General features: G+C 40.5%; 1 protein-coding gene across 1 annotated transcript; it reads left to right on the top strand.

Moving 5' to 3' along the window:
- The first annotated feature begins 3807 nt into the window (after positions 1 to 3807).
- Positions 3808 to 21866, top strand: simc1 (SUMO interacting motifs containing 1). Its single transcript, XM_061835315.1, has 10 exons — positions 3808 to 4677; positions 9160 to 9879; positions 11787 to 12034; positions 12145 to 12214; positions 13252 to 13409; positions 15125 to 15217; positions 16586 to 16717; positions 16842 to 16998; positions 18976 to 19060; positions 21483 to 21866. The coding sequence occupies exons 1-10, from the start codon at positions 4516 to 4518 to the stop codon at positions 21689 to 21691; spliced, it is 2034 nt and encodes a 677-aa protein (XP_061691299.1). The 5' UTR covers positions 3808 to 4515; the 3' UTR covers positions 21692 to 21866.
- Positions 21867 to 25517: the final 3651 nt, after the last annotated feature.

Here is a 25517-nt window from a genome sequence, read left to right as displayed (position 1 = left end):
TCATCCAGTGTCAGCTGGGATGCAGGCATCTGAGGTCAGTTGCTCAAGTCATCCAATTATGTGATTGTGGCTAAGCATTTATTTTTCTACGAAAAACAAACACGTTCAAAAGGAAAAAAAAAACACTTTACTTTCCAGAATTAGTTATTGACACCGCCAAATCCTTTTGAAATGGGATCTCCTCCATGCAGAAAGATTGCACAGTAGTCTCTTGTACGCATTATTTTTAGTTTGTTTGTCTTGGCTGTAAAACACGACTGGGTTGCCTCCAATGTGCCATTTAAAGGGGGGGGGGGTGTATGTTATTTCAGATGTTCCATCTGTTCCCTCTTTCCACTGGCAACATTTCATTAAATATCAACCCATCCATACATTTTCTTAGCCGCATATCCTCACATTGGTCGCGGGACTGCTGGAGCCTATCCCAGCTGACAATGGGTAGGAGGCAGGGTACACCCCGAAATGGTCACCAGCCAATCGCAGGGCACATCGAGACAAACAGCCCCCCTCACGATCACACATCGGGGCAATTTAGAGTGTCCAATTAATGTTGCATGTTTTTTGGGATGTGGGAGGAAACCGGAGTGCCTGGGGAAAACCCCCGCAGACACGGGGAGAACATGCAAACTCCACATAGGCGGGGGTTGAACCCGAGTCCTCGGAACTGTGAGGCCAACGCTTTCCAGCTGCGGCACCGTGCCGCCCCCATAATAATATTTCATTGATCATTTTACACTTGAGAATATGTGAGTTGCACTATGCGCATGGCTGGAAACAATGAGTCCCTGTAAGTTATCATCACAGAGTACAGATCCAGTAATCTTCCTCGATATGACAGTTGTTGCTTTGTGGTCCAGATATATTGTAGATTTTTATTTGTACAATGTGCACAATGTTTTTTTTAATCCATTGTTACTGCTCTCATTTTTTTTCTTTCAGGCTGCCATTTTTAACAATAATATATTTTCCCAAAAACCATCAAGATATTAGATAGTATTGTGTAAGCTTTTTTTATGCCACTGATATGAAGCAGGGCCCGCCAACCCACCGCTCTCGAGCCGCATGCGTCTCTTTGCCTCTTTTCGGGCGGCTCTCGTGAAGGCACGAAAGCATATCAAAGTTGTGTTTTTGTGCTTGTGCACGTGCTTTGCCTGAGTTCACTATGGTAGTTGCGCAGGAGCGTTGCTTGCATTTATTACTGTTGTTACGGGTATTGTGACGATAAAGTCAGTATGCGTGTGCGTTGTGCATCGCCGTGTGAGTGAGACGGGACTGCTCAGCGGGAGGGTGACAAGGAGAAATAAAAGCATGATGTAGACCGGGAAAAAGTGGCTTTACTGTTCCCACCAGCAAGCCTAGAAGTGCAACGAGAGAAGGAAGAGTTAACCCCAAGCAGGACGACCTTGGCACGGAGAAGAGGGCTGTGTCTCCCGACCACGGTCACATGCCTGCTGAAGGAAAGGTTAGCACGGTATTTTCGCAAAACTGGCTTTCGCATTGAATGAAAATAGCTTGAGGTTTCCCAGTGGGATGGTGATCTTTGGAGAAAATAATTTGTCCATTTCAATCTCAAAATTCCAGGAAAGAAATGAAGAGTTAAATGAAAATATGTGGATGAGCACAAGACGTTTTTTTCCAGAGCAGGAGAGCTCATATTATTTTTTGGGGGAGGTGAGCGCAACCACCAGTAACTCTGCCTTTTGTTTCAGACGTCGCATTTCACAGCTTCAAATCTTCACTTCAGGTCACTCCACACTAACATCGACCTGGAACTTCCAAAAGGGACTAAACCTCCCAGTCTCAAGTTTGTCACTGAAAAATCACACAGAGAAGCAGATGCAGTTTAAAAAAAAAAAAAAAAGAAGAACAAGAAGCATCCAGAGATGAATGCTTGCATCATATCAAGTGACATGGAACATTAAAAGGACCAAAAAACCATACATTGAAGAGTAATTCATTAAAAAAAATGCCTGTGGTGTCTCTGAAATCTTGGTGTCCCAAAAACAAAAATCTCAAACAAATGATATCAGACCTTCAGCTGTCCTGCCACACTGAACAGAGAATATTGGACATTAGCAAGGCGACTGATTCACAGTTGACTTCAGACCTCCAATCGTGACTATTTTAATCTTGCATTTGATGAGAATTGTGCCAAACAAGACAAAACATGGTTGAACTGGTAGTTTGTCTGAGTACACAATTTTTCTTTTTTTTTTTTTAATTACTGGCCTGTGGTCTTGGTACTCTGTAGCAGTCGATGTTTCTTGTTATCATGTTGGTGTGTGGCATTTACAATAAATCTGGCTGAGCAAAGGTATGTGTGTGAGGAGGGAATGGTATCCATGTGTACGTTGTGGCTCTTTGCCGTAACACAGTAAAAAAAATGTCTGACTACTTGACCACCCCTGTTATAGAGCATAATTTAAGTAGAGCCTTCATAAGAACAATCAACTTTCACTTCTAAAGAACACTGAAAATCACAATCACACCGAGGGGCAATTTAGAGTGTCCAATTAATGTTGCATGTTTTTTGGGATGTGGGAGGAAAATGGAGTGCCTGGAAGAAACCCACGTAGGCACAGGGAGAACGTGCAAACTCCACACGGACGGGGTTTGAACCCGGGTCCTCAGAACTGTGAGGCCAACAATTTATCAGCTGATCCAGCGTCCCGCCTCATTTATATATTTATTTATTGATTTGATTGTTTGTTTGTTTATTTATTTTGTTGTTTATTTATTTGTTTGTTTATTGCCCTTAATTGGAGATTCTAAATTGCCCCTAGGTGTGAGTGTCAGTTCGGCTGTTGTCTGTCTCCTTGTAGCCTGTGACTGGCTGGCAACCAGTCCAGGGTGTGCCCTGCCACTTGCCCAATGACAGCTAAGATAGGCTCCAGCACTTCCGCGACCCTCGTGAGGATAAGCGGCTCAGAAAATGGAGGAATATACACAAAGATGTTTGTTCTGGTTAGGTTTGGGGAAAGGTTTGAGGCTTTTTTGTTTGTTCTTTTTTTTTAATTGGCAGCAGTGGCACAGCTGTAGAGCGTTGACCTCACAGTTCTGAGGACCGCAGTTCAAATCCCGGCTGCGCCTGTGGCGTTTGCACGTTCTTCCTTTGCCGACATGGGTTTTCTCCGGGCACTCTGGTTTCCTCCCAATTCCCAAAAATGTGCATGGATTGAAGACTTTAAATCGTCGTTAAGTATGATTTTGAGTCCAAATGATTGTTTGTTTCTCTGTGCCCTGCAATTGGCTGGCAACCAGTTCAGGGTGTACCCTGCCTTCTGGCCGTTGAGAGCTGGGATAGACCCCAGCACTTCCGTGACCCCCGTGACGATAAGCGACTCAGAAAATGGATGGATGTTTTTGTCATTGACTTTTTTTGTTTTGTAGCCTGAAGACATTTGGGTTTCAGATCAAAAGATTGATATGAGGCAATAGTTCAGAATTCTAGCTTTCATTTCATGGTGTTTGGATCAAGATGTGTTAAATAACACAGGGCAGAGCAATTTTTGTTTGAAGCCACCCACTTTTCTTCCTAAAACAAAGCCAGCAGTGGGCTCGGGATGATGACCAGAGCCTTAAAAAGGTTTATATACTATTAGATAATAATTCACCATAACTAAAGTAGTGAATAAATATTTAAACTATAAGGTTTTATTTATTCATTTACCTACATCATCTATCATCTGGCCCATCTGTTGGTTTAAAAGAAGAAAAAGGAAAAAACAAAATACAAAAGTGGATCTATGCACGGAGACGCAAACCCCCTGCTGTACTACTCCGTTACCGTAGGTGTCAGTGTGCACGTTTGAAGCGATTGCTGTCCTGTGTCACGTGAGGCGAAAACTAGATTCGGACGCGCACTGCCGCAGTTTGGCTAACCAACGTGCCAACTAACCACCGGGTTTCGAAAGGTTGTCGTTACGATGAAAGCGAATCTAAGTACATTGAAAAGAAATCGTAACTTGCTCATTTCTTAACTGATGTTTAGCACTTTTTTTCCTGGCCCATGTAAAAGCATTTTCCGTTTATAAAGAACATTTCATTTTTGAAAAAAAATGCGCATATATTTTGGCCAGAGAAAGCGTTTTCACAATTGCCTTGTCGTAATTGTACGGCGTTATCCGTAGCTGTATGTCGTACAAAAAAATTGCACCGGGATCCAAGTCGTCTTGGTTTCCGTGCTGTCCACACACGGAATGTGCTGCGGACATAGCCGATTTAGCATAGCGTCCCCATAGACACAAAATGCCCTACTCATCTATTTATAATTTATATCTGCGTCTGCCTGACTCGCTTCACCACAGAAGAAAAAGAAAATACGACAGAAGAAGTCAAAGCGAAAATGGTTGACAGCTACTATAAAAATATTTGAAAAACTGCATAGTAGTTCTCGTGTAGAATTGAATGCTCTACTTATACGACTACTGTAGCTTTATTTTATGATAAGCACATGTCGATAGGGTGTAACTTTTACTGGCCGCCGACAATCTGGAGGGTCCGCAGAGAAGCGACATGAAGACTGTCATCATCAGCAGCAGCAGCAGCTCTGATTGTGACTCTGATGAAGACGATTCGGATGTGGAATTTGTCTGCTCCTACCACATCTCTGCTACCGAAACACAGTCCAGAACGGCGGGGCGAGCTGACGTCCGTGGCGCCTCGATCAACCCTGTTGTGAGTAGGCTACAGTAGCGTAAGAGGATGAAACTAAAGATCGTTTGGGGAGCCACTACCCACTGCGAATGATAGCGAAGGCTGCCCAGCACGGAACGTTACATTTAAAACACATTTGTTTTATTCGAGTTACGCGGTTAAGCCGGTAGGTGGCAGTGAAGTCTCACGGAGAGCATTTTAAGGAACGTTGACTTGAATGGTATTGTATACAATTACGCCATCTTGTGTGTCACAGGTCAGAGAACACAGGTGATAGGTGAAGCGTGAACGTTTTTTCTCGTTAATTATAGAGATGGGAAGGCTGTGCAGCAAGTAAAGGTGATTAAAGAAAGACTCTGCCCAAATTTCATATGTACAATAAACCCTCCAATGTGAAGTAATATTATTATTACATATATTTTGGACATTAATTGGGAAAAAAATTAAAATAAAGAACATGTTTGAAATCCAACCTAAATCTGGATGTGTGCCATCTTTAACAGCAAAATGCGGAAGAAACATCCTTAACTCCGTCCCTGACGTCGCCGGTGCTTAGCATTACAGACCATTCGCTCTAGCTAAGCCAAAGTGCCGACGTGTTGTGCAACAAAACAGGAAACACACCCAAATTTCTCCTTCTTTAACCTCCCATGGGGTTAACCTGACAGGATAAAACTGGGTGTCACAGTTAAGGCTCGTTCACCAGCAAGGGAAATTTGCACACATCTAATCATTACTGGTTATTAGCTTCTTAGTTATAGCCTCTTGTGCTGGTACTGTATTAGCAACAACATATTTTATAAGCCTGCACTTTGGCGCAGCTGTTCAATCCCGGACTTCCGTGTGTGGAGTTTGCATGTTCTTCCCGTGTCTGCGTGTGTGTAAACTTGGCTCCTGCCCGTTGACAGCCGGGATAGGCTCCAGCATTCCTGCGACTATCGTGCAGCTAAGAAAATGGATGGATGGATATATACGTGTAAGCACACAACACTTCCCAGTTACTATTTAGGGTGATGCGCGCATGCAACCCCCCGCATTCCCCGCCGCCGGTCGAACACGAGAAGCTGAGTGCCTGAAAAGTACAATGTGGGGAAGGGGAAAAAAAAGTCTGGGCACGCCTGCTGTAAATTCTCTACATCGAAACCAACTCCTCGGAAAAGCATCAAATCTCCGCGGTCCATGTAATGGGACTGTTATTGTTCATCGTCAACACCACGTTCCTCCCAACACGTCAACTTCTGCCTGTGTGCATTCTGGCTCAAACACTTGAACATTGTACGTTGGTATTTTTGTTTTGTTTGCTCAGCGGCGGGAGGAGTAACATTGACATTGGAATGTCTGAGCGAGAGAGGAATTTCGATAATACTTTTCCAATTTAGAGATGTTTCTTGGTTGAAATATGTAGATAACTGGCATTAAAAGACACACTGAACCCTCATCTACTAACTTTTAATGTGTGCTCTCATTCCTATTAGTTTCGACAAAGTCTTCCTTTAAGGATAGCGATAGAAATATGTTGACCGGTGCAAGTAGTGTGCTAAGTAAAGTGAAAGAGTACTTTGAGAAGTTCATTTATGAAGAAAATGAGAGCAAAGGTAGAGTAGAAGAGGCAAATGTGAATGACCAGGAAGTGGCAATGATTAGTAAGGGGGAAATTAGAAAGGCACTGAACAGAATGAAAAATGGAAAGACACTTGGTCTCGATGACATACCAGTGGAGGTATGGAAGCAATTTGGAGAGGTGGCTGTGGAGTTTTTTTTACCAATTTATTCAATAGAATACTAGCAGGAGAGAAGATGCCAGAAGAATGGAGGAAAAGTGTGCTCGTCCCCATTTTTAAGAACAAAGGTGATATTCAGAACTGTGTAAACTACAGAGGAATAAGATGATGAGCCACACAATGAAGTTATGGGAAAGAGTACTGGAGGCTAGACTTGGGACAGAAGTAAGTATCTGCAAGCAACAGTATGGTTTCATGCCGAGAAAGAGTACCACAGATGCACTATTTGCCTTGAGGATGTTCGTGGAAAAGTACAGAGAAGGTCAGAAGGAGCTACATTGTGTTTTCGTAGACTTAGAGAAAGCCTATGACAGAGTAGCAAGAGGGGAACTGTGGTTCTGCATGCGCAAGTCTGGTGTGGCGGAGAAATGTGTTAGAATAGTACAGGACGTATGAGGGCAGCAGAACAGTGGTGAGGTGTGTCAGAAGAATTTAAGGTGGAGGTGGGACTGCATCAGGGATCCGCGCTGAGCCCCTTCCTGTTTGCGGTAGGCGGACAGAAGAGGTTAGACTGGAATCTCCTTGGACCATGATGTTTGCAGATGATATTGTGATCTACGGTGAAAGCAGGGAGCAGGCGGAGGAACAATTTGAGGGATGGAGGTACGCACTGGAAAGGAGAGAAATGAAGATTAGCCGAATTAAAAAAGAATACATGTGCGTGAATGAGAGAGGCAGAGGAGGAAGAGTGAAGCTCCAGGGAGAAGAGATAGCGAAGGTGGATGACTTCAAATATTTGGTGAAATGGTGAGTGTAGTAAGGAAGTGAAGAAAGGGGTACAAGCGGGATGGAACAGTTGGCGGAAGGTGTCTGGTGTTTTATGCGTCTAGTCTCCGCTAGGACAAAGGGCAAAGTTTATAAAACATTGATGAAGCCGGCCGTGATGTACAGATTATAGACTGTGGCTCTAAAGAAACAACAGGAAGCAGAACTCGAGGTAGCAGAAATGAAGATGCTGAGGGTCTCACTCGGAATGAGCAGGTTGGATAGGATTAGAAATGAGCTCATTAGAGAAACAGCCAAAGTTGGGTGTTTAGGAGACAAGGTTAGAGAGAGGAGACTTAGATGGTTTGTACATGTTCAGAGGTGAGAGAGTGAATATATTGGTAGAAGGGTGCTGAGGATGGAGCTGCCAGGCAAAAGAGCGACAGGAAGACCAAAGAAAAGGTGGATGGATGCGGTGAGCAAGGACATGAGGACAGTGGGTGTTAGAGAGGAGAAAGCATGTGATAGGCTTAAATGGAAAAAGATGACACGCTGTGGCAACCCCTAACGGGACAAGCCGGAAGAAAAAGAAGTAGTTCATATTTGGTAACTCAATAATGCTTGCAATATCTCAACTTTGTCATTTATAATATGAAAATTTGAAATTTTGTTACAGATTATCACAAAAATCATGGAAGTTGATATACATGATTTGCCTTCCCAGGCCACATAAAATCATGCAGAAGGCCGCATCTGGACCCCGGGCCTTGAGTTTGACACCTGTGTTGTAAAGTATTGCGTGGGTCTGCTTGGATCAGGCAATTGGGAGTTTTGCATTCACGGGCTTTGGTTGTCGTACTGGTTTAATTCCACAACCATTACATTTTTACAGTTATGCAAAAGCAGACCAAGATGGACTTTTGTATGTTTGTCAAGTTCCAAATGTAGTTCACGTTGGCTGAAATGTTGAGATTTTATAGACAAGACAAAATATATACTGCTTAGCCCTACTACACAGATGAGAAGGAGCCTACATCTAAAGTAAATTTGTCACTTTGAAAATTTGCTTCTGGGTGCTAGCGTAAACACAACATCATAACTGCTGACCTAATACTGACTTTACCGCCTAAATCCCAATATTTATTTCATGAAATCGTATTAATTTATTCCCACCCTTCTATTTTCTTCCTTTATAGTGTTTGTCCCAGACACTGCTTCTGGTGTGAGTAATGGGATTGTTGCATAATTATTATGATTATTATTTTTTTGGTTTGTTTTTGTTTTTGAGTGGCCTTTCATTTTGGACTGTCCAAGACACAACTGTGCAATAATCATGCTGAGTGTGCAATCCTGATTTGCTGCACTGTTATTTGGTTGGGTTTGCATAGTGGACGACTCGTTAGTACCAGAAGTATCTGCTTCACAGTTCTGAGGACCCGGGTTCAAATTTGCCCTCAGCTGTGTAGCGTTTGCGTGTTTTTCTTTCTCTGATTTCCTGGTCGATACCTTTTTAATTTTCCCATGATTTCAAACAAGGAAGCAGTGTGCTTTAGGTGTGGTCTTAAATACATCCCCAGGTCTGCTGTCAATTAACTCGCTTGTTGTCAGCAGCTTCCAAAGCCATGACCTCATTGTCTGGGCTTTTGAAGTCAAAAGAAAGTAATATAACATTCTCTAATAAATTATTTCTCTCATTAATGTGTCATTTCATAAAATTAAACAATTTTGGTGATCCTGACTGACTTGAAATAGGAGAGGTTTTGTCTGAAGTGATTTCAGGCAGTGGGACAAAAAATTGAGTTTTTGCACAGTGTATGTAAACTTCTACCCTCAACTATACATTCTTTAGTTTTAAAGTATCAGAATCCTATCAATTTGGGACAATAGTATTATGCAATATGGGACACTGAAATCGTGGACAGTGTCTGATGTCAATTAGTGCACGTTTTTCATTGCTCTTCATTGAACATTTACAGCCAGTCATGTTTTACTCCCATTTTTGTTTCTCTTTTTCTAGGTTTCAGTTGGAAAGAAAGAATCAACCCAGATGTGTCCAGAGGTTAAGTTGCATGAAAACCAGACAGACTTCTATGCGACCAGTTTGAAGAAGCGTGGACAAGAGGAGGAGAATGCACCGAGAACAACATCGAACATTTCAAATGAACCGGATTTACATACACACGCATCATCTGAGGAGGACTATGGGAACTTGAAGCCAAAATCAGAAGCGATATCTTTTCAGTTCGAAACAGAACTTCATTCCAGAGTACATGTACCAGAAAAAATGCACACTCTAGAAATGGGAGAAAGAGAAGGCCCACATTCAGGACAGAAATCTTCTGTTTGCTTCAATGAGGATATCATTCATACGTTACAGTGTCCTGGACAACTACAGGGAACTCGTGTAGACAAAATGGATGACGTGTCTTCATCGCAGCACGTCCCCTCTTCATGGCAGGGGACAGAAGATGTGACTGATGCGAAGTCAAATAGCTTTGATCCCCTTACCCAGAGCATTGCGGTTGACTATGTAAGGTCGAAAAGCGAGGACTTGGAAGACTTTTGGGCAAATGGAGATGAAGCAGATATAGACAGTCCACCACATTTCATGTGGCAAGAGGAGAGTAATGAAGAAGGGAATCCTGAATTTGAATTCAGGGGGGGCAGTCAGAATGGATGGAATTTTGTGTGCCCTGTTATGTTCCAGAGATTAATTGATGGATTAGCACACACCCTGGTTGGAACCATTTGTTATGTTTTCAGGGTCCGACATTAACGGTGGACCGGGGCCACAGCGTCGTTGTATCAGACTACCACCTATGTAAAGACAATGGCCCACTCAAGCTAGTACACAGATCTTAACTCACCCTAAAAAATTGTAGAAATGTAAAAAAAAAAAAAAAAAAAGGTAATTTGTTGCAATTTCCTTCTTTATTTAAATTTACAGTAAAGAGGAGCGTTACATATGCATCATTTGCACCACACTGCCCCAAAGAGGTCAAGGTGCACACAGCAGGAAAAGCAGATGCAGTCTTTGACTATTAAAAGACACGCTTTCCTGTCTCTTAGGTCAATTAGGATTATCGAAATTACTTGTTTGCTAAATACCAGAACAATAAGAATTGTTTTTCTTTATGGAACAAGAATAGAAAAAAATCATTAGCACGTTTTTAGCCATGAATTTTTCTTTTTTTATTTCTATTTCAAGGTAACATTTTACTTTTTTTTAATTGTTCTTTTCATTTATTAAAAATTTAGTTTTCGTTGTTCAGTGATTACCAGGTTTTGAAATGATTTGACTACTTATGAATAACAATTTCTATATTCTATCAAAATTGGTATTTTTTTACATAAGCGCACTTCCCAAGTTTCACAAACCTAAACAAACACATCAGATGATAGAGCCAATTCCACTAACCATAAATACATTGAAAAATATACACTTGATCCAAATGTTTGGTATAGATCTCAATCATGAAGTACCAATTCTGGAATTGGCATTATAAAACACTAATTGGAGCACCCTTAATTATGTATGTACAACATCAAGACCCGCAATGAAGCATTCTTAGAATGTTAGTGTTAAGTAAATATTTTAATATTAATTGTTTCTAGAATGTATTATAATTAATTTGTGCAGTTTTAACACCTTCATTTTAGAGAGTTCAGAGCAGGGTTACAATCGGGTTTTTCAATCATGGTTTTGCATTTTGTTTTGACTTTTCTTTTGAAAATTCAGTTTGTGTTATTTTTCAGATCATGTTTGTGACTTTTTATCAGTTTTTATATTTTTCCAAAACTCTTTTTTCTTGTTTGAATTAGTTATATGTATTTTTTTTATTCAGGGAATTGAGAATGAAAAATCTTAAGAATGCAAGATTTTAAAAAAGATCCAGTTATGGTGTTGTCAACTTAAACTTAAAAAAAAAAAAAACAAATTACTGATGAGCAGCCCTTCACAAATCAAATACAGGTACTAGTAAAGAGTACTCAGAACTTGAAGCAAAATAACTACAGTGAATAATGTCCTAGCCGTATCTGTTAGCAACACATAGCGTCAAAAAGAGTTTTGACATAAAAATTAGCTTTGTGATAAAACTTCTGCTTAGTCTGGCGAGCTGTCAATATGACAGAACTGCCTGATGATGTAATTTTTAGGCGACAGTACTTGAACTACATTTCCAAAAAGATGTCCATTTTCCTATATATGTATTTATCCAAAATAAAGACCTACATCGTGCTCATGTATGAAATTAATCAACGAAAATGGGCATTTTAACTGTAGTTATAGTTTTGCAAATGTAAGATGTCGTTTTAGTTAACATTTTTTTAAAAAAAAGTTTTAATTCATGAAAATGTTTTTTCAGTTTTAGTTTTTCTTTCATTTTTGTTTACTATAATAACCTTGCGACGGTCATTGCCATGAATACAGTTGTTCAAATTTCTTAAAAGGGCCCAAATAATATAGTATAAAAACGCTCGATTCAAAATAATCACTGAAACACAACATCATGAATATATGGGGACAGTATGAGTTCTGAGAGGGCCAAGATTCAAAAAGGTTTAACGTCGGACCCTGCATTTTTCTTTTTTAATTCACTTGATCTGGACCCATTATTGGCTTATCTTATTCCTTTTTTCTAGGTGCCTGAGGAGAATGTGAACTGTGAAACCTCAAAGGTGGAATGCCAGCAAAGGCTCAGCCTAGTTTATATCACCATGGACGAAAACTACCATGAAGGCACCTTGCAGCTGTTGTCGGGCCTCCTCCGTCCTGGCTATGGTCCCCCCAAGGATGTTATGTCCCACTTGCTAAGTGGCATCCTGCTTGACCCACTGTGTCCACATGACCTTTGTGTACAGGCCTGGAATCTGTTGATGATGGCACAAAGGTGAGCAGTCAAATGCCCTCAAATTAATGGTAGTGTGTCCCAAGAAAATGACTCACGTAGTCAAGTTCCCATCTTAGAATTTAGAGATTGAAATCATATTTTTATTGCAGATACCACCTGGTTGATAAAAACACAGTTCCATGGAGCTGGGAGATGTTGACTTCAGTCATGTCCAGTCAGGTACTGAACAAGCAAAGGAATTTATCACAGCTGGCTAGGTAGTGAACAATTCATACTGAAGTTGAACGCAATCCATTTTGTGACACGGGTTGACCTCCTTTTTTGTTCTTTTTTTTTTGTTTGTTTTTTTAAGCTTGTACAAGAAGCTAACCCATTCATCGTGAAGGAATGATATGGCCTTATTTTAATATTTCAAAAAATATATATTTTTCTGACTAAAATCACATTTTATCCGCCCTGCTTTGTTTAAATAATATATGAAAATTATGTTTTAGTCATATAGGATTTGCAGTGTCTCCTGATGCCAACCAAGCTTTGATTTTTTTTTTTTTTTTTTGTCTTTTTTGTGACAGGCGTAAACTTGCACTAACTTCCACAAAAGTAATGACATTTTTATTTGTTTCACATCCAATGTGGAAATAATTTTTTCCTCTTGGAAAATATATCCTTTTTACCAGAACATGGATATAAAAAGTCCGATAATACATTTGATTTAAAATTTGCAGTATCAGCGTTGCAATTGTAACAAATCTGTGCATTTTGGGTTGCGCTCTTTTAAAAAAAGGTGATGGTTGTAATGATCGATCACTGTTTATCTCTAACAGCCACTCAAAATACCCACACACTTTATTCTTTTATGGTCCCTTACCCTCTTTAGGCAATCCTGGACATGGGAGAGGGTCTGTAATTTGGTGGCGTTAATTCACTCAGTGTGGAGTTGGCCTGTAAGGCGACTCATGATCATTATGCAACTATTATGGCACTGGAAGACTGAAACACTTGGTCGGAATCAATTTTGCTCATCATGTGAGTCTTGCTTCACTCTAACTTTCAGTACGTGGATACTCTTTCGCAACCACCATCATGCTTTCCCAAAGTGTTGCAACAAGCAAAAACCATACACGAAGAGTTGATGTCTGATGCTGGCCAACATATGGTCGGACAAAATGCTCTGACAGTCTGATATGCAAAAAGCTCTTTAACATTTAAGAATTGTACAAGCTAACAGTGTTGTTTCGCTGTCCTCTCTTCATCAGGACAAGGAAAAGAACCATCGACCGGAGGTGGTGCGTATGCTCCTGGAGTATATTGTGCAGACTTTAGAGGATGACTTCTCTTACAACAAGTCTAGGTCTATCCATCACTCCATAGCAAAAGCTACATTGTCATGCAATCAGCTCTTCCCACAAGTACAGTGAGTTGGCTTCCAGATCGGAGCATTCATGTTGTCAGCAAATTTTGATTTTTGTTTTACTCAGTCTTGTGAAAATTTTAAAATTTAGATTCACTTTAATTTTGTCCTTTAACTTGTTTTAGTTGACTGAAACTGCAGTAGATTTAACCATCCATCCATTATCTGAGCTGCTTATCCTCACATAAGGGACTGCTGGAACCCATCCCAATTAACCTCTGGCAGGAGGCGGGGTACTCCTTGAAGTTCTTGCCAGCCAATCGCTGGGCACATAGAAATAAACAACCATTAACACGCACAATCACACTTAAGAGCAATTTAGACTCTAATTAAATGTGTGTTTTTGGAATGTGGGAGGAAACTAAAGTGCCCAAATAAAACACATGGAGACGTGCAAACTCCACATAGGCGGGGCCGGGATTTGAACCCCAGTTCTCAGAATTGTGATGCAGATGGTCTAACCAGTTGTCCACTTTGCTGCTGCAGATTTAGTCAACTAAAATATAAGTTGTGTAAAGGGAATGACATATATGTTTGCTGGGTCGATATGACGGGGCCCTTTTGAGCTTCATGCCAACAGCGACGCTCAGTTAGTGGAGGAAAAGTACCAATACATTTTTTATTTGGATAGCACGAAGAATAAAAAGACAAGGATCCCAGCACACTGTGCTGCAAAGATGTTTGTGAAATTTGTCCAAATTCATTGTGATGTGAAGTAGCCCCTGTGAAGTTTTGGCTTTTTTTTTTTTTTTTTTTCTTCATCGCCGCTTAGTTTGATGTGATATAGAAAATAAATGCCATCGGTGCTAAAGTTCAAGCAATCGTTTTACCTTGTTAGTTCTCACACTGTTGACAAAGGCACATTTTATTGTTTCACTCACCCGAATGACAGGTGGGTTGGCAGTCGACTTCGCTGAAGCTCTGCCTGATGTAGGGGGAGGCTCGGCACGCCTCAGTCGCAACACACATCATGAAGGCCTCTTTGGCACAATATAATCTTACTCCACATGTTGCACTGTGGCAACTGGTAATTTATTTTAACAAGGTTAAGAGAGTCTCTTTTTCGCTGCCGCTGGGCACAAGCACGTCTTGGTGCACGTTCTTCTATGTTGGTGTCCACTACTTTGGGGAGAGCGGACTGGAGGCATCTAAACTGGGAACCACAATTTTTTAAAGTTGATCTTAGTCCCGGTTCCCATCGGTTCTCGATTCCCAGCCCTACTCAGAATGAACAAGAAAAATGTAATGGACTCTTAAAAACAAAACTTTCACTCTTACTACTCACTTGGTTCAGGACATAAAGAAGCAGATGAGACATTTTGACACAGGACAGTGGTAGACACAGGATGTATAGCTAGGTACTTGGTTGCCACTGGCCAGGTACATAATGCATATTGCAAAATGTCTTTGGCGGGCAAATATAGTGTGCATCTAAGCAACGGTACTGTGATAATAGTGTGTCTCAACTGGACAAAGCAGTCAAGTATGTTGCAGCAGGCACGCAGTCATATTGCAGCGTAATTTCTAACACTAATGGAAAACATAATGATTGAGATGGCGTCACACCGCAGATGTCCCATGCCCCCACCTAAAAGAACTTAGATGACAAAATTCTGATTCAAACAAAATGACATTTTAAAACGCCAAAATTTGCTGTCTAAATTAACACTGCGGCTCAGTTCTGGTCAATTTGGCAATTCATAATTCTGATCTTCTAGGGATGTTATCCAGTGGCTAATTTCTGCCGTCATCAAATCGACTCAATGTGGAGAGAGTAGTGAAGCTGGCAGGGAAAAAGATGAACATATCAGGTAAAATCCACCCATTTTGTTACCACTTGTTTTAAAAGGACAAAAACAAATATAAAGGACATAAAATCTTTACTAAGTGTATTTTTACCAGTTAAAGTTTGCATCCTAAATGTTGTCTACATCACCAGATTTCTCACTGCGTATTTTTTCCTAAGGGGCTATTGACGTGAAAATTTCACGAGATGTTGGGAACGACACAAGTAATGTATACATACAAAGAAACTAGAACAACTGAGCTCAGAAATTGTGTAATAATGTGAAATAACACAGTGAGAAGTATTGAACATGCCAACTGGTATTTGTGTAATACTTGATACAACAGCCTTTGATTGCAATAACAGGTTCAAGCCACCTCCTGTATGCAGAAACTAGTTGCATGCATTTTTCTGGTGTGATTTTGGCCCATTCCTACACACAAGCAGACTTCAACTCTTGAAGGGTCGTTGGACTTATTTTTATTTCATCCTCGTAGATGCCAGCAGATTTTTGTCAAGAATGTCTGATGCATGATACATTTGCCCATTCATCCATCCTTCAATATAATGAAGTTTACCAGTACTCATTTCTGAGAAATTGGCCCACACTATCATATTCTCACTTCTGAACTTCACTGTTATGGAGTTTTTAGAGTGATGTGCAGTGCCAAAATGAGAAATGTGCAGAACATTTGCACATACATGGTACAAAATTAAACAATATGATAGCTGTATTGAATAAGTAAAGTGAATGCGCGCTTAATATTGGCTTACTTGTTAGGGTGACGATTATTTGCAGGGTTTTGAAGAAGCCCCTGATAAGGTAGCATGTTCTCGACATTGTGACAATTATCAGTACTTTCTTACTCAAACTCAATTTGTTAATTGCCTCTGGCAACAATTTTGCTATATTTCTCCATTTAACTTCCGTAGTAGGGCTCTAATTTCCAAAACTTGTGAGAAATGAAATGTCACTGTTATGTACGTACGGGTCTGTTGCTCTGCAAGTCCAAACACCACATGTCCGAGCAGCGCTTTCTGATGACTTCTGACTCTAAAACAGCTGTCTCAACTCTGTACACAGCGTCAGGACAGGCAACCTCTGACATGTTTTCCATTTAGTATTGCATATCGTGGTGACAATGTCTTGTCCAATTCCTTTTTCAAATTTACAGGAAATCCAAAATGAGCCCAAATGTCAGATATAGACATACAAGTCACTTGCTTCACACTGTTGCTACCACCATTTTGTTAATGTTTGGTAGAGTACTGTTTCTGGCCATGCAATGCGAATCACACAAAAACTATTTTGCGGGGTTGGGAAGGCATTAGAATGCATCGATGATTTGATATTTTTACCCACCCCTGGAGACTAACCTTTGTAACTTTTCAGAATTGTGTCCATTCTCCAGCGGATGTTGTGTCTCGCTTTAGAAGTAGATTGCTCTCCTGCACTAACCGCACCAAAGTTGTCTCAGGAGCTCTTTTTCGCACTCATCAGCACCGAGCACCAACGAGCACAGAGGTGAGTACGGGAAAGGATTAAATACAGCAACGAACCAGTACATAAACAAGAAAACATTGTTGTTCTGCTGCCACACAATATTTGTCTTCTTCTGAGGTTCTGTCTCTGGGCTAATGACTCCTAGACTACTGCTGCTGAACAGTCTGCAGAGCAACCTGCTGAGAATGAAGCTGCTGGAACGTCTGCTGAACTACGCGTGTCTGCACAAAACACCTTTGCCCATGTCGTTCAGTCGCTTGCTGTACTTTTTAGAGAACTGCACATTGGCTGCAGACCCAACGGTGAATACTCCACTTGCCACTAAGGATTATTTGAAATTTATTCATTCTTGCATATGGTTAAGATTTTCTAGTATCCTTGGATTGGCTGAGACAATCTACTTATCTGTACAAAATATATTACAATTTACAAAGCTTGGTTTGGGTACCATGTTTTTTTTTAAAAACCTCCACATATCGAGGTTCATCTCTTTCGGTTCAGGCTGCATGTGTCCTGTTCGGTTCAGAGGCATGTGCAAGTTATTTTTCTCACAATTCTTAATGTTGCGAAACAGTGCAAAGTAGTGTTATCCACTATATGTGGAACGGCACGTGACCCGAAAAACTGGTCCGCTGGCTTATGAGCATGACAAAGATGATTCTTTGAGGTTGAACAACCTAAAAAAATATTTGTCTCCTCAGACAAAAGTTCAATATACTGTGTCTACCGTACTGTATATCTACACAAATATGATATATGTAAACATGAATGAAGCCTAAAAATGGAATACTGTATCCATTCTTTCTCTTAACTTCTTATGTTTGTTGGCTGTGTGGATTATTGTAGACATTTGAATTATCTCCGGTTGCATTGTAGCAGCCCCCTTCGCCATTCACCCAAACTGTGAGGAAGTGCAAATACCTGTTTTACCAAATGCTGAAGTAGGTTGCCTATACTTTTTTTTTTTTTTTTTTTTTTTATTGAAAGCCAAAATGGTGGCACTTGTGCCTGAGCTTATATTGAATGTTGTTAGGTTTGTGGTGCTGTCAGTGTGTCATGTTACACACAAAACTACATTTTCCAACACTTTTAATTTCATCTCAAAGAAATTATTAGGATTTCCTTGGCAGGACAGCATTATTGGGTAGGGAAAATTAGTTTGGAGATTTTTTCAACATCCTGTCTTGGAGAGAAATGTTTCAGCAATCAGTGTTCAGGTGTACGCTGAAAATGCAGTTTTGGACCATTTTAACGGGGAGAAATTTTGCGTGACTGAGAAATTTGTACTGACCAGTGTCGACACGTAAGTGATGACCTGAGACGGCGGCGTCGTGGCCCTGGGCCACCGTGAACAGCAGGTGAAGTTGACAAGAATAAATCAGTACGACATAATACAGACGTACAATAATGAGTTTGAATCCACCAGCTGCGGTTTAAGAAATGTGACTTACTTGAAGGAAACAATTACAGTCTAGTCATTCTCAAATCCATTGCAGTTATCCATTTTAACATATTAAAAATATGATTGGTATTGCTAATGTAATATCAGTCCAGTAACATTCCTACTGTTTTGCTGACCGGCCTCTTGCTGATTTGCCTCTGTGTATAGGCGTTCACCCTTAATAAAATGGTTATCGTGTAGAGGTTAGTCCACAGACACCCCACATACTATTTTTGTGAGTGTTTACCAGTTTGTGTATACTATTGCTTAGTGTTTCTGAATTGTCATTGAAATTAATATATTAATGGACAGTTTTTCAACAGTCCGTATGAACGCAACACTATCTCAAACATGCCGTGACGCTACCTGATCAGTGGGGCCCAGGTACAGGATGCTAAATCACAAGCCCGAATATAAAGAGGCTACAAAGATACGTGAGGAAGATGTGAAAAAAGCTTGTTGTCCTGGGAAAAACTAGAAAAATGTTTCAACTGGGTGTTTCTCAAACAGTCACTAGCTGCACTGCTGAGGTAGCAGACTGGGAGGATATTTCAGAAGCATTCACACATAGTTTGGCCGAAGACATGAATCAGAGTAGAAAAGGAGAACTTCTAACCCTGAATTTAAAAAAAAATTTCATGGTATAGATTGGTAGGTTTGGAGATAATAGGCTGAAGGCACACAACTTTCAAATTGAACTTCCTTGTTTACTGTATAAACCTGTGAAAACAGGTGTTTTGAAATCTGCAATATAGCCTGAGTGTAAAAGATGAACCGTGGGGATATGGGGAGGACACCACAAAATAAACTGATCTGATGACTGATTTTTCATCTCCAGGATAATGGTGAGTGTTGGAAGAAATGGGAAGAGTTGGTTCAACACCTTTGGATGTTGCTAGTCAGCTATGACGCATCTATAAAAGGTGAGTGTGAGTTTTGGAAGAAATGAGACGATCACAAAGGGCTTTTCCAGTCTTATTTCCTATTAGTTCATTGAGTGTGCAGTGCAACTTTTTAAGTAGAATTAAGTCTAATTATTTAATTTGGTTTATTCCAATTTCATACAAGGGTTAAGTATTCTCTCAGTGGAGAAACTTACTGGGCCTCATTCACTAATAAATGTGTAAAGATGGTCTTACTCTGCGCACATATTGAGCGTTTGGACAAAATCACCATCAGATTCATGATGTGCATACCGGCCAATTTTCTTGCACCACAGTGCGTATGTTGAAGGGTTACTTTGGTTGCTAAAGCCAGTTTAACAAATAACTGTGAGTCAGTGTTTGGCAGTCGTTCAACAAGCCATTACACTACACCCAAGTCTCAGACATGAGAGGAAGTCTCGGCTGCAGGAGTTGAAGATACAGTCCCCTCCAAAACTATTAGACCGGCAAGGTCAATTCCTTTTGATTTTGTTGTATACTGAAGACGTTGGTTTCAGATGAAAAGATGAACATGAGACAAAAGTTCAGAATTTTATTTATTTCATGATATTTACATTTTCGTTGAACAATTGAGGACAGACCTTTTGTTTGAACCAACACCCTTTTGAAGTGAGCAAAAGTATTGGGACAGACATGATTAAATTAACTTAAACTGAATAACAGTTAATATTTGGTGCCATAACCCTTAGTTTGGATGCATTTTTTCTGTTAAAAAAAGGCTTCAGAATTCATTCTGCTGGATCATGAGTTACATCATCAAAAAAGATTAGTGAGCGCCTTCCAGACAGAGCAATGGAAGCCTGAGCCTGACATGGTTTCCGCTATGCTTCACAGATGAGCTTGTGTGTTCTCTTGCCATGCTTTGAACTTGGCATCACTTTGGTAGAAGTTCATCTTCGTCTCATCACTCAATAAAAGTATTTTCCAAAACTTTTGTGGATAAGTGGCACGGTGGACGACTGGTAAACACATCTGCCTCACAATTCTGAGGAGTGGTGTTTAAATCTTGGTCTTGCCTGTGGAGTGTGCATGTTCTCCACGTGCATGAATGGATTTTCTCAGGGCACTCCGGTTTCCTCCCACATCCCAAAAATATGCATTAATTGAAGACTCTAAATTTCCTGTAGGTGTGAATGTAAGTGCGAATGGTTCTTTGTTTGTATGTGGCCTTTGATTGGCTGGCAGCCAGTTCTGGATGTACCCCGCCTTTCACCGAAGATAGCTGGGATAGGCTCCCCAGTGCCCGTGACCCTAGTGAGGATCAACAGAATGGAAGATTAGTGAATGAATGAAAACGTTTGTGGTTTGTCTCTGTAGTACATTGAAAACCCCAAAATGGCCTTCCGATTCTTTGTGCGGATGAGTGGTTTGCAACTTGTGGTATGGTTTGTATATTCTGTTGAAGTCTTTGAACACTGGATTGTGATACGTTTACTCCTGCGTTGTGTAGGGTGCCAGTGATGTCACAGATTCTTGGGACTCATTAATTCTTTGGGTGTTTCTTCACAGCTCTCACAGTGTTTATCAATTTCTGTTATGCCCTTGGCCAACCCATTTCTCTTTTGTTCATTATACCTCTATTATTATTTTTTTTTTGGACATTCCAAATTTTTGTCTTGGCTATGACCAATGTTTGTGCAATACCGTGAACAATTTTCTCTCTTCTTTCAGTTTCCAAATGGTTTGCTTTTCTCCCATAGACAGCTCTCTGGTCGACTGGTATATAATAGAATGTCTTTATTCTCATCTTACAGGTATAACGAAATTGAAATGTGCAGAAAAGGTGCATCGTTTTAAGGAAAATGAAACACACATGTACAGACACACTTATGAATAGTGCCATCAAATAATACAGATAACTGTATAAAAATATTTAGAAAATAAAATAATTCAAAGTACAAGAATAAAAGAACGTTTCCGCTATTGCACATTATTGATATTGCACAGAACAGGATGTACCCTGCCTCCTGCTCATTGCTAGCTGGGATAGGCTCCAGCACTCCCGTGACCCTTGTGAGGATAACCGGCTAAGAAGATGGATGGATGGGGATTTCTATAGCTTGGCAGCTCTAGTATTGATGAATCAATATGCACATTTGATGCACAAATCTGTGCATACAAATGGATTGTAGATGAGTCCCATTGTACTTATACTGTATCCAGTTTCCCGAGATATCCATTGTTTATTCCATGAATTGATGATTTTAAAGTCCGATGATGTGAGGGTTAGAATTTATATTTTTTTTATCGGTTGCAAACATTCCCTCTTTGTCCTTTTTTGTTCCTGTTCTGAAATATACTGCCCATTCTTTATAATGTCTCTGCTAATGACTGTTCAAATAACTTTGTGAAGTCCTGTGCAATGTGTAGTTAGCCTTCATACTGTACTTGTTATCTCTAGGATATCTGTACGGCTCAGTCAACAACCAAAAAACCCTGGCTGGCTCCTTGGTTTACAAACCCGATGATACGCTAACAAAGGCGGCCATTTGTGAAGCCGTGGAGGCCTTCCTCGCAAGATCCCAGGCAGACGTCGGTCAAGCGTTGCCTCCTCACGTGGAGGAGTCCCTCACTTACTTACAGGACTTCCTGCTAGATGTCTGTGAATAATAAATGAGGAAATTGTTACTTTTGTTAAATTTTGTCATTTTAGTTGTCTGTAAGAAATTTTATTTTTATAACAACAAAGAAAAACATTATTTTCTGTAACTGTTTTCTTTATAGTATAATTATATTCTTTATAGCTTTATAAATATACATAAAATATACTTACTACTACCCCTTTCTGGACAAGTGAACTCATTATTCATTGTTATTTTCTTTGCTACAATTCTTTTATGTGTCCATTCATTCACAGTTCTGAGGACAGGGTTCAAATCCCGGCCCACCTGTGTAGCGTTTGCAAGTTCTCCCCGTGCCTGCGTTGGTTTTCTCCGGGCACTCCGATTTCTTCCCACATCCCAAACAATGCATGATGGGTTAATTGAAATCTCTAAATTGCCCATAGGTGTGAATGAACTTGAATGGTTGTTTATATGTTCCCTGCGATTGGCTGGCAATCAGTTCAAGGTGTACCCAGCCTCCTGCCTGAAGATAGCTGGGATAAGCTCCAGTTCTCCTCTGACCCTTATGAGGATAAGTGCCTCAGAAAACAGGTGGATACATGGATGGATGGTTGTTCACTTTGTCACTGGTGGACATACAGTATATGAAAAGGAGTGCAATGGCATGCCAAGCGCTATGTAAGTAATTTTCAGGAATGCTGTCAAGGTAACTATATTTCTACACTAGTCATTGTGCAGTATAAAGTATTTGTAACATTCTTGTCCAAAGAGGAGTGGGTCTGAAAATGTACTCAGGCACATTAGAGTCCACTGGCATTATGGATCCAAGGTGTTGCTGCTAGTTTTGCTTTGGCTTGTCTCATTAGGGTTCGCCACAGCATGTCATCCTAACATTCTTCACCAACATCTCCAATAAAATCTGCACCAATCACAAATCTCTCTGTCTGGGATCCCCTGAACTACTTCGTCTTGCTGCTTCTAGGTCACATCCTTCTAAAATATTCTTAGCTAAGTCTTCCTTAAAAACAGGGGTGTCAAACTCATTGTGGTTCCGGTTTCCCTCAGAGGGCCGTTATGATTGTCAAACAATAAAAATATTTAATCAGCTCATCGTATTTACATAATCAAATTATGATCTACTTTTGGAATCAGAAATTAAGGGTAATGTGTTTTTGCACTATTCATGTTTGGTAACACAAAAATGGTTGGAATATCTCAAATTTATCATTTATGATGCATGAAAATTTGAATTTTTTGTACAAATTTTTACAAGATAATAATTGAAATTGACACTCTACATTTGGCTTCGCAGGCCACATAAAATCATGTGGCAGGCCGGATCTGGCCCCCGCGCCTTAAGTTTGACACCCGTGCTTTAAAATAACCCCTAGTCCATTTCACTTCCCAGCTATACCACGATAAAATAATTTGAACCTTGCCCCCAAACATATACTGTATTACCTTCTTATTGCCTTTGCATCTGCTCTCGTGGGGCTCCGTACAAAGACTTTCATGGACGTCCTACTGAAACATGGGGGAGGATCAAATCCAGAAAACATTGTACTCAGAAAATATCCAGATGTATGAAACCTGTGCATACAAATGAATCTAAGTACATTTCCATCATACATTCCAATCAACGTGGAACTGAGTGGCCGATCGCTCCCTGTCCGTGCCCATATTTAAATTAAATATGCAAATCATGTTAAATGAACCCTGCACCTTAGATCCCATTCACTGCATCATCAGAATTTTTTTTTTTTTTTTCTGAATGTGAAGTTGCACAATAAAAACCTCTTTGGCATGCTGTTTTCCAGCGTTAACAACAAGTGAAAGGGGAGTGAATGGGACAGCACCTCACAACAGAACTAAAAAAAGAAACGGTCAGATATGAAGGTGGATGCGATGCGGAAGACAGCTGCCCACCACCAAAGGGTGGCCAAAACAGGCAGAGGGCCTCACCCTGTTCGAGGACAGAGTTGCTGCGATCATTGGCGACAGTACTTTCACACGTGACTATACCATGTATTTTCATAATTCACAACAAATCTGAAATTTCTTAAAAAAAAAAAAAAAAACACGTTTTATCATATGAGTGTCCAGAAAAGCCGCATCTGATAGCTACTTCTGTTTGACCCAGATTTGTATCCCCTTTCTCCATATTTGGCTCAGACCACCCCCTTTCTTCTGATTGGTCAAATCCTCTCATCCATGTCTTTATGAACTTTGATTTGTGCACTGAAGCACTGTCATGTTGTAACAGGTAGGGGTCATCTCCAAACTCTTCCCACAAAGTTGGAAATGTTGAAAATATTAGCTTCAGAGCTCCAGATAAAGAAACTCTCAATGCTTCAGTTCACTAAAAGATTTTGGTTTGCATGGTCTCCCTGTGCTTGTGTGGGTTTTCTCTGGGCAATCTGGTTTCCTCCCATATCCCAAAAACATGCATTGTAGGTTGATTGAAGACTAAATTGCCCGTAGTTGTGAACGTGAGTGTGAATGGTTCTTTTTTTTATCGTATGTGCCCAGCGAATGGCTGGCGACGAGTTCGTTGTATGTCCTTGGCCGATTGATATCGGGGATATGCTCCAGAAACCTGTGACCATATTGAGGATAAGCAGCATTTTAATGCATTATACACCCGTCTGTGGGAGCGGGGCTGGGGAGGACACTTGGCCAGATATCCCAGCACTAAGGACAGCTCTCTGGCCCGCCATGCTTCTCTCTCTTTTAATGCAGTACAGTACATATCCTTCGGGGAGCTGACCATCAGGGTCTGGGTCACTTTCTCCAATTTTGATGCACCATAATCCATCGCAAGCTATTTTGGTACAGGGATCATAGTTCCCAGTCCAGGACCTGATAACCATTGAAGTACGATGAAGTACGGTGGCACTCCCATGATTGGGTCCCCTGCAGGAGGGGCCTGATGACTTGCCTTCCTTCACCCCCCGCTCCCATTCTTCCTCCATGTGCTGGCTCACCAACTGTACACCAGTTGACTATTATGGATTTGGTATCGTGTTGGTTCACTAATGAGTTTGATAGAAACACGATAGACTTTAATTACTCATGCTGGGATCACTCATAACATCACAAGTTCTACTCACATATCAACTAGCAGCTTCTTACAGGTGTTTAGACACGAAAAAATGCACCACTCAACAGGAGCACTGCTTTGCTCATTTCCCCACTTCCTCTCCTGCCCTTTTCTGTCTTCTTATCTGGTTCTCTTGGTTAGTTATTCCATGTCCTCACTCGGTGTCCCCTTGCCCCCAACACATCTACAAATATCTAGTCTGCTAGACTGTCTCACTTTTTGTCTTGCTGTGGTTTTCACCCGTTATCGACTGTCCTTTTGTCTGTCCCCCTTTTCTAAAATTAAAAAAATAACAGAGGGGGGTGGGGGTGGGGTTTAAACTCCCGTTGCACACAAACTTTTCCAGCATACAGGCAGATAGATAGATAGATAGATAGATAGATAGATAGATAGATATAGATAGATAGATAGATAGATAGATAGATAGATAGATAGATAGATAGATAGATAGATAGATCATAGGTTTTAAAGTTGGCAGTATTTTAACCTTATTGTATTAAATTACACCAATGTAAAAAATTTAGTTGACTGCAAGGATTTTTATTGTTATTTTTTTTTTTTTTTTTTAGACCCAGCAAGTGTCAGTAATTAACAATTCTCTCATTTGAATGAGCTACCCTGAACCAAAGTTTGGCCACGGGAATGCTTTGCTTCCCGGGACTCAAAGTTACAGGGCTAGTTGATGGAAAAGGGTCTAATATGTCTGCATCAAAAGGTCATGGCTTTATCATCCATGTTTTGAGGAACCACCAAGAGAAAACTCAAACAAGAA

Source organism: Syngnathoides biaculeatus, chromosome 11, assembly GCF_019802595.1.
Source record: "Syngnathoides biaculeatus isolate LvHL_M chromosome 11, ASM1980259v1, whole genome shotgun sequence".
NCBI classification, from domain to species: domain Eukaryota; kingdom Metazoa; phylum Chordata; class Actinopteri; order Syngnathiformes; family Syngnathidae; genus Syngnathoides; species Syngnathoides biaculeatus.
This window is presented reverse-complemented; position numbering and strand designations above follow the sequence as displayed.

What these genes read in the sequence shown, in the direction of transcription:
- simc1 (XM_061835315.1), top strand. Translation starts at nt 4,516, where the DNA reads ATGAAGACTGTCATCATCAGCAGCAGCAGCAGCTCTGATTGTGACTCT. An exon ending in CTTCAGTCATGTCCAGTCAG is followed by an intron (nt 12,215 to 13,251) that starts GTACTGAACAAG and finishes TCTCTTCATCAG; the next exon opens with GACAAGGAAAAGAACCATCG. An exon ending in CATTGGCTGCAGACCCAACG is followed by an intron (nt 16,999 to 18,975) that starts GTGAATACTCCA and finishes TTTCATCTCCAG; the next exon opens with GATAATGGTGAGTGTTGGAA.